Source organism: Nanorana parkeri, unplaced genomic scaffold (genome assembly GCF_000935625.1).
Source record: "Nanorana parkeri isolate BGI_ZX_2015 unplaced genomic scaffold, ASM93562v1 scaffold286, whole genome shotgun sequence".
In the NCBI taxonomy this organism is placed as follows: Eukaryota; Metazoa; Chordata; class Amphibia; order Anura; family Dicroglossidae; genus Nanorana; species Nanorana parkeri.
The window spans coordinates 711,029-721,125 of NW_017306554.1; the positions used below are offsets into that span (position 1 = coordinate 711,029).

The 10,097-nt window shown below is 38.1% G+C and overlaps 1 protein-coding gene across 1 annotated transcript in view; it reads left to right on the forward strand.

Annotated features, from left to right (window-relative positions):
- The window catches only part of SSBP4 (single stranded DNA binding protein 4), a 372,115-nt gene that overhangs the window by 343,519 nt on the left and 18,499 nt on the right, over positions 1-10,097 (forward strand). The window contains exons 9-10 of the mRNA XM_018557491.1: positions 6,395-6,465; positions 7,834-7,901. Of these exons, the coding sequence (XP_018412993.1) occupies positions 6,395-6,465; positions 7,834-7,901 (139 nt within the window). The remainder of the gene's footprint in view (positions 1-6,394; positions 6,466-7,833; positions 7,902-10,097) is intronic.

Sequence of the window (10,097 nt, forward strand, 5' to 3'; positions counted from 1 at the left end):
TTATTCATCTTATTATCTTTTACTTTTTTATTTTTTATAAATGTTTTATTTTATTATTATTATTATTATTAACTTTATCACTTTTTTATTTTAAATATATTCTTATTATTGTTTACTTTTTTTTTTACAAATTCTATTTATTTGATTTGTTCTTTACTTTTTATCAATTTTTTTTAGTTTTTATGTTTACATTTTTTTTCCACTTAACTTTATTGCTATCAGGTTCTCTTTATTGAACATGTCACCTCCAATACAGGAGTTTGTGCACAGCATTGTGCTGGCTGTCCTGTGACACCTGAGATGGGAAAGCAGCTCTGCCATCTCAGTGTTTACACAGAGCAGAGTGGAGAACGGACGTTCTCCGCTCTGCTCCCCGCTCTCCATCCTGAACTACTTTGCCATGGTCCCGGGTCTCCCAGAAGACCGGGGGACCCAGAAAGCCATGACGAGGAGGGAGGCAGCCAGCTGGGAGAGAGGCAGCTGGAGGTGGGGGAGGACCATGGAGGGGGGGCAGCAGGGGGGATGGACCTGCAGGCTTATTACATTGGATCTTGGCAGCATTGCTGGGATCACTTGTAGTAAATGAGCGCTGGCTTCCACACTCTACATTTAGCCCTGCTTGCCCGCAGCAGGGCTAAATGTACTGTAGAAAAAAAACGACCTGCCTTGCGGCTGTGTCACCCCTCTACTCCCTGCCTCCCAGAGGCCTAGCCTTGTTGAGAATGTGGCCCTGGTGTAAATACCAGAACAATGTCAGGTCAATACAAAAGTAAACAAATGTAACAAAGTACACAGACCAAAATACAGATTTGCTTCAGTTCAATGGGAATTTCTCTATTTTTCCTAATAGAACTTTTTTTACAAGGTTAGGCAGTGTCAAGTGTTGAAGTTGGGAAATGTTGGTTGCTGTTATATTCTAGGATGTCTGCATAATTAAAAATCCATTGACCACAAGTGTAATACGGACCTTTTCCCACTAGCTACCAGTATAAAGGGGCCCTTCTGCCACTGAAAGCCAATGTGGGGGGTCATTCCCCCACTGACCATCCATCTGAGGGGCCCTTCTTCACTGACCACCATTGTAAGGGGGCACTTCATTGATCTTCAATGTATGGGAGCACTTTCTATTAACCACCAATGTAAGGGAACACTACATTTTTCGCTACCTGTGTTTCTTTTCTTGCTATTGTTATTATCCATTTTATAACATCATTATTACTGACACTCATTTTGTCATACAGAGTATTCCTAGGGGCAAATACATGAAGCTTTCAAATATTTTTATTCAGTTTTAAAATCATTTCCATTTGTCAATGCATACATAGGTAGGTAATTAGGTAACATCATACATTTGTTATTCATGTAAGAGAAAGAACTTTGCAGATAATGGAAGCAAAGATGATAATTCATAGCTTCCTGTTTTCCATAAATAGCAGCATAGGATTAAGGAAAGGACTGCATGTTATAAGATTACAGAACACGTCGACCACTACATCATATGTTTATAGTTCATGAAAGAGAAAGAACATTGCACATAGTGAAAGCAATTCCTTCCTTTTTTATATAAATAGAAACATTCCTTTTTTATATAAATAGAAACAAGAAAAAAAAACACTCTCCTCTTTCATGTCCCCAGCTCCCCATTATCTCCCCCTTCATGTCCCCAGCTTTCCGCTCCCGAACCCCATGTCACCTTCCTTCATGCTTCCAGCTCCCTGTCTCCCCCTTAATGTCCGCAGCAGCTCTATTCGGCACTGGGCAGCAGTTCTGTGTGATGAGGGGGCGGGGATTACACCGCTCCCACTCATTGGCTGCTGCCCGGCTGGATGATGCTTCACGCTGTGCCCGGAACAAGGTGAGGGGAGCAGCGTGAAGCATGTAGGGTTTCATCTCAAACAGTCCAGATAATTTGGAATATGCAAATGTGATCATGATTTCTGGCCATCACAGAATTCTATTAATTAAATCACAGCAGGTGGGGACATACTCCGAACTCCATCACAGAGAAATTTGGCATCTAGCCAGGAGTATATATTTTTTTACAAATTTTTTATGGATGTATGACAATCTGGAAGGTCAAACCCAAGAGGAAATTTACAATATTCAAAGGGCGACCAACCCCTATAACTTGGTTCAACATATAGGAGACTAATATGGGACAATCCGAGGACAAGTCTAAAAGATTTGGCATTAAGACTCATCATTGCCTTGGCATCTCCAACATCTGTTTGGGATTGTAGGGTTATAATAATGAAGGAGGGCTGGGGTTCTGTCCCACATAATCATTATTTTGATTTGGTTTCTTTATTGAATGGTTGTTGGTTTCTGTTTGTGCAAATAGCTGATTTGAGGCATTGGGGTTGATTTACTAAAGGAAATTTAACGTGGAAGGAGAAACTTTCCTTAGCTTAGTGAATGTGGTGAAACTTTGCAATAAAAAGTTAACTTGTAATAAACTTTGCAATAAATACCTAAACACATCCAAGGAAATTGTAAAAAAATAAAACACAGTTTTGTGCTTGCCAATGTGTGGATGGTGGAAATTATCTTGCAAAGTGTAAAAGGGCAGCCAGCCTGCCTTTAGTAAATCAATCCTATTGTTCCATATTATCTTCTTAGTGGAATAGGAATGTCTTGATGTACAACTTGTTCCCATGTTTTGTTATATTTGTTCTTTTGTAAGGGTTCTGTTGATGGTTGTATAACAAGTTTATATATATTTGTAATCAAATGTTTTTTAACCAGGACCTAGAGAGCATAATGGTGTTGAGTAGAGCATGTTCACTTTTCAAGAGAATTTACACTTAGCTTAGTGAATGTGGTTAAAAACAATTCTGCAAAGAATTTCCAAAAACATGCAAGGAAAATGTAAAAAATTGTATTTTTGTTTGCATATAATTGGATGGCGGAAGTCTACAGAGCTTCACCTCATTCACTAAGCTAAAGTGAAAATTCACTTTGTTAAGTGAACTGCCCTTTTGCAGTTAGTAAATCAACCCCTGTATTTCAAATTGTATGGGTTTTGCTAATTATTGCTTTGGCGCTTTAATATACATGAAATGTCTGATTTGAAGACAGGAGTGCAAAAATGTTTTCTACCATTTGTATTTAGTGATGAGATCTTAATAAAATCTTAATTTGTTGGTATGTCAGTAAATGAGATGTCTCATTTGGGTCACCTACTGTGGCCCAAGGGTTGATGGTTGTTTAGTGAGACTATCGGGCATAAGGGGCTTAGATACAATTTTGACTAGTGGTGGTAGGTTATAGGTAAAATTATAAAAAAAATTCCTAAACCTTTTCCAGATGTTCATAATGGCATTGGGGTTAGAAGAGGTTGTATGGGTTTAATATCCAAAGAAGACTATATGAGAGAACATGCATGTAGCAGCCTAGATTATAAGACATCAATTACAGACCATTTATTCTGAGGTTTTAATGTAGACCATGACAGCATCGTTGGAGATGGACAGTTAGAGAATACTTGGCTAAGTGGGGGACTCCCATACATCTTGGGTTTAATGTGTTAGGGGTACTGATTTGGTTATTCTGTGTGTCCTATTTGCATATGTAAATTTATAAAAGTCCATCTGCAATTAAGTATTATAGACATTGGGCAGGAATAGGTAAGGTTTAAAATAAATAAAACAACAAGGATTTTTAAAGTGTATTCCACGTTTGCAGCCAAATTGGGATAACACCTACTTTATATTCGTTACATGTTCTCATTCATATAGCATAACTTTAAAAAAAAATTAAATCTGCTGCTTACATTTTTAAGTGTTTATATTTGCCTAAAAATCCAACCGAGCATCTTCCCTTTTTAATGTTAAGGAATGGGCTGTGGGAATTTAGGGTTTGCTCAATGTTGCAGACAAACCCGCACCTGGAGTAGAATATGAGCATAGCAGTGTTCTAGTGGCAGCAGTGAAGACAGGAACTGTGTTGGGGAGAGGGACTTAAGGCTGCAGAGCACAATGGAACAAGCTGGAACACAGAATAGGCGTGTATAGGAGAAAAATATGAACCAGTTGGCCTGAGAATCCCAGCCCTGGAGTGTACTGGATAAACTGCAAAAAGGAACAAGCAGTGAAACTGCAGACCCCAGCCCGGGAGCATATGGGGTAAACTGCAGATCGGACCAAGCAGTGGAAATAAAGCACCGGAGCAGGCTGGACCATGATGGAGATGAAGCACAAAACTAGATTACTGGCCAGAGGTTGGGGCAGGAAGCAGACAAGTTAATTAAAACAGGCAACTGAGTTCAGCACAAAGGAAGTCAAGCCAAGGATGAAATAGACTAAAAACAGAAACACAGGAAAGGACCTCTAAAGCAGGTGGGAGTGTTGCTTGGGCGCCAGACATGTGGATGCAGATTCTTTAAATTGCTGCTGGCCCTTTAAAAGGCATGTGCATGTGATACAATTGGCCACAACACCTCAGATGGAACCCAGAAATGCCACAGACACAGAGAGAGCATAGCAGTGTGGGAAGGAAAAAAGTAAGTTACAGTGCTGGCATTGATGTAGTTATTTCAAATCAAATTCTGCCCAGGCAAAGGTACAAACGTATTGTTTGATATTTTGATTGACCCTTTCCGTTTGACCATTGGACTGCAGATGAGAGGCAGAAGAAAAGTCCAACATTTTACCAAAGGACTGATTCAGGGCTCTCAAAAAGCGTGCCATAAATCAAACTCCCCTGTCGGAGACAATATGAGAAGGCATTTTCAAAGAGGCAAAATAATTCCTTGATGAAGACTGTTGGCAGTTCTGGGAGGGAAGTCAGGTGACCCAATTAGGAAAATCTTTCCAAATTGCTGAAGAAGGTAGAACAGTGATAAAATCCATAGAAATACAGCACCAATGTTCATATGAGACAGCCACAGGAAGGTTTAATCCAGCCTGGGCAGAAGTGGGTGACTTGAACTGTACACACATTGCACGGCCCATTAAGGTCAGAAGCAAGTACTCATCTGGGGAGTTTGGGGAAAAGATTTGCTGCCACAAACCTGTTCTGGGTAATGTAGGGGTGCTGGAGATGAGAACTGGCCAGATTCTGGTTACGAAGAATAATTGGTTCTGGGTTGAAGTGACTCCCTGAGTCGGCAACATCAAAAGACCTGCACATGTGTTTCTGCAACCTGGCTGAAAGGTTATATCAAAATGAAATCTTGGGCATTCTAGTGACCATTGAGATTGGGGAGGTTTCAATTGCCGAACTGATTGCAGATATTGTGTGCAAGTGATAACACAGCGCTAAAGGTGGATTCCGTAAAAAAGTAGGTGTAAAATATAAATTAATATATTGCCTTGTTCTGAAGGTATATATATATCCACCGAACTGGGGGACTAGTTACCTCCTCAAGGTGTATATATGTGTATATACATATAAGTGAATAACGTCCCAATGAAAAAATATCAAAAATATCAAAAATGATATATATATATACCTTCAGAACAAGGCAATATATTAATTTATATTTTACACCTACTTTTTTACGGAATCCACCTTTAGCGCTGTGTTATCACTTGCACATCATATTTTACCAATTCATAGCAGCTTTAGGATTACTTTTTAGCCTTACCTTTCCAAGAGCGCAGATTCTTTTATCTAAATTTGATTGCAGATATTGAACTTTTTTTAATCTGTATGTATAATGATGCAGTGTGGGGAACCCTCCAATAGACACCGTCATTCTTGCAGGACAAGTTTAAAAGGCAGAAACTCTTGTTTCCTAAAGCTGGACAGGACAGGAAATGTGTTAGGACTGTCTCCCTCACAGAGGTTAACTGGGTAGACTTGATAATACTTTTCAGTGGAGAACAGACAGTGAGCATATAACACGAAAAATAGTCACATCCCCAGCCCTGCCCCCCCAATGCTCCCCTTGCCAGATTCCAAGAGTTCTTCTCCCCACAGGATACTGTATATGTCTGAAATTGGTGTGCCTGTTCAGGCTGAGGATCTGTAAATGGAGAGATTACAAATCCTGTCTGCTACCCCAGCAAAGAGACTCATAGTTCTTAGTGGAGTACAAGTACAGTGACGTCACTGCACTTGTAGTCCATTGACATTTCCTCCCATCCCTGTGACTAAAAGTCCATACCTTGGTATGGACAGGGGCTGGAAGGAAAAGTCGGCAAGCTTTTAAAATTCTAGAAGACAGTAGATAGGTTCAGAGTGAAAACATTGAGAAAGGAACTTCTAGAGTAAAAGGCATTAAGTGTATCCCTTCCTTCGCTGATATCTACATTAATAATAATATTCTGATTCCTAATTAGAAAGTATACTTTAAAATCAGTTGCATCAGACTACAAATATACTAAAATCACAGAACCATTATTATGTGAATTATAAATTAAATAAATTCTACAAATATGTTACTTTCTAGGGCATCCAAACATGGCAGGACCCATGCAGAGAATGAACCCACCACGAAGCATGTCAGCTATGGGGCCTCAGGTAACAAGTCAGGAAACACACTTCTATTTAAATATGAAAAACAACATTTTAGTATGTTAACCCAGAACCTCAAAATATGTTTTTATTTCCAATACCCCTTAAGGGTTCCATATGTATTTCTAGTACCCCATCCCAAACTTTTTCCAAACAGTTAAATATGTTATGTATCTATGTATTGTATCTAGAGTATTCTGTACACTATTTTTGTATTAAACTTTTATTCTAAATGTACCTTAACAGCCAGGAGTAAATGTAAATAGGGTACAGTGGAGAGAGTGTCATTGTATGCACTTCAAGGGCAACAATGAAAATACACAAATCGTTTAAATTACATGCTTGGGAGATGCCTTAAAGCTGTACATGGTATTAGAGAACAGTACATGAGGGGAAAATGGCCAAAATGTACAAGATACAAAGAGTACAGGTTGGTGTTTTACTACATGAATTAAGAGACCACATGTGATATAGTATTGTAAAATTGGCTATTTTAATGAGTTAGGCTAGGCCTAAATTTACTAGATACAAGGAGCAAAGGCTGGGGCTTTACTAGAAGAATTAATATACAGCATGATACAGCAGCATAAAATTGGATATCAGCAGGACAATTTTAATTATACATTTTAGGCCCAGATTTACTACAGACAAACAGTATAGGTAGGAGGTTTACTAACTGGCCAGCAGCAGGACAATTATAAATAGCAAGACTAGCCCAAGCTTAATAGAGACAATGAGCACAGGCTGGGGCTTTACTACAGAAAGGTAGATTGCACAGAGGATACAGGAATGTATAATTGGCCATCAGCAGGACAGTTTTAATCAGGGATAGTAGGCCTAACTGGTGTATGCCTAAGTTTTATATTATCTATTTGGACAAGCAGAGTGCAAGGAATTTGAGTAATGTAATGTGAAGTAGTTCAGGTGCACACTGTTCTTACACCTACATTTTTTTCCTTTTTAACAATGCAGCAGCATGCTGCAAACAAAAGACTTGGAAATAGCCTGTCAATTTAAAATCAAAATAAAAGCACACAAAAGAAATAAAAACATCAAAATAGTACCCCTGGAACAAAAGTCACCTTTTTAAAGAAAACATTACAGTAAAAAAAAAAGTTTGCCATAGGTGAAAGAGCAGCAAAAAGTGGTCACTGACCTCAAATTAAAGCCCACAATAACTAATTTGCAAATCTTGAATCAGCAGGTTTTGCCTTGAACCGATGGTAGCAGCAAACCCAGACACCCAGACCACATCCCTACTACGAATGTTTTAGTAAATGTTTGTTTTGTTCTTCATTTAAATAAGCTTAGGACAACATGGGCTAAATTAAGAATCCCTTTCTTGAGATTTGACTTGTTCTTGTTGTGTTCCAGAACTATGGAAGTGGAATGAGACCTCCTCCCAATTCATTAGGTGGTCCTGGAATGCCAGGAATGAATATGTAAGTAAAAAGTATATTTGTTTGTCATGTGCAGTAGGAATCTTTGTCTTCCACGGTAGCTCTACTTTTGTAGTTAGACGGCTAACTGTTGGAAGATCTCTGTCATGTGTCCCTCTCTGCTGTGCTTCCTGAACCTGCACTGTATACATGTCAGAGATTAGCCAAGTAATTTAATGTATCAGGACTACATGTCCCATGATCTCTGGGGTACTGCTCTTAATGTGAATGTGTGCCCCAAGCACAGCACCAGAGCACCTGAGAAAAGTATACAGCTACTCTTATTCTTTGTAATTTAGGGTTTATTAACACTTTTAATTATAGATATTATTACTTATTATGTTATTACATTTTGCTGGCTTGCATTGTACGTAACACCATAGACATTGTTCTGCAATCATACAGTAAGGTCTGTTTAGCAGTATGTTTTCTATATTGTTTCAACTGTATGTGCCAATACAGATATCTAAATTCATAAAAAGTCATAAAAGGGCACTTGTTTGGGTTTATTGAATTTCTCATCTCAACATCTGAAACTATATCAGAGCAGTTCAGAAAGGATGTCACCATTGTGACATCTGAAATCACTGGACTCATGTTGGTCTATGTGGAGTCGGATGTAAACAGACATGTGTCCTTTTACATCAGATTACTCCCGATCTGTCACGCTCAGGTCCGTTTGATTTTCTGGACCTGGACAGAGTTGGGGGTAATCGGATGAAAATGGACCCATGTCTAACACTGGGCTTCCGATCAGATCAGCCTGTAAAACTGACAGGTGGACCTTATCAGAATGCCCATGTGAAAGGCCTCTACGGGTGCTTCCTTTTGATTAGACATGTGCAATTCATTTTGGAAAAATTTGTTTTTTGGACGAATTTTCGTTATTCATCTGTATCCGAATTTCCGAATAACAGAAATGACGAATGAAAACTAATCTGAATTTCCGAAAATGAAATTTCGGATGAAATTCAAAAGTGGTTGTCTGTATGAATCTTCGTTTGTGGACGAATTTGCATTGCAGCAAAAGTGACATTTAAAAAAAAAAAATAATTAAATGTCACTTGCTGCAACGAAACGAACACATAACGAAATTACGTACAGATTACATACGCTAATGAATTTCATCCGAATCCCGAAACAAATTGGCCTTTGGACCCAAATCCCAAAAACTAAATAACGCAAAATCCAAATCAAAACTAAACTAAACTAATTTTTTGCCGGTGCACATCTGTTTTCTGGATTACACTGTTGAAACTCTAAGAGTAGTACAATTAAGTTTCACATTGGGCGCACATAGATGGAATTGTATCTTACAACATTCGGGGACAAAAATTGTCATATATATATATTTCTTTGCAAGATTTACCACTCTAGAGTGTGATTTGGTGATTTTTCTATGTGGCCTGGTTAGCAAACGGCTGTTTTGAAATTAGTTAATGTATTACCAAGTTGAGAACCATTAAAGTGATGTATACACCTTAAAACTAGCTATTTCTAGAACAAAGTTTTTTTTTGAGGGCACTTAACCATAGTAATCAGTGGCTTTCTTTTTCATTTTTCCTTTGAAGCTAAAAAAAATATTTTTGAATTTGCAGCCTGTTTTTTTTTTTTTAATTATATTTTTGTTTCATAATTTTTTTATATTTATGCAAAAAAAAACTTGTGTATTATATTTTTTAAAATGTAAAATGTTTGATTATTCTTAATAGTGGCCCTAGTAGCTCGATTTTGATTTTACACTGAGAATAGAAATAAATTATCAGCTCTTAGAACTTAATCTTCCATCTGCTCCTAGGACTGTAATCTTCCACCTATCTACATATCTAATACACTATCCTCTCCCACAGTCTTCCTCCCTACACATAAAATGATAGCCTATGTCTTTGTGTAGGGTTTATCTGTGGTGGACTTGCACTTCAGCCCTTCTGATTTGCTGGTCAGGGTAAAGTAGAATTTATGCTGAGGTCCACAACTGTGACAACAAATGAACAAGTGCATCATAAATGCCTTGAGTCATGGGACATGCAACACTAATTATATGCCAATCTTAGCACTGAAACCACCTGGATTGTAACTCAATGTGCTTATTCCTTTTCAAGATTCTCTAAAATTAAAATAATTATTAAATGAAGATCAAATCACATTTTACAAGGAATTTAGGCATAAGTTCAGATAATGCCAATATATGTGTATATA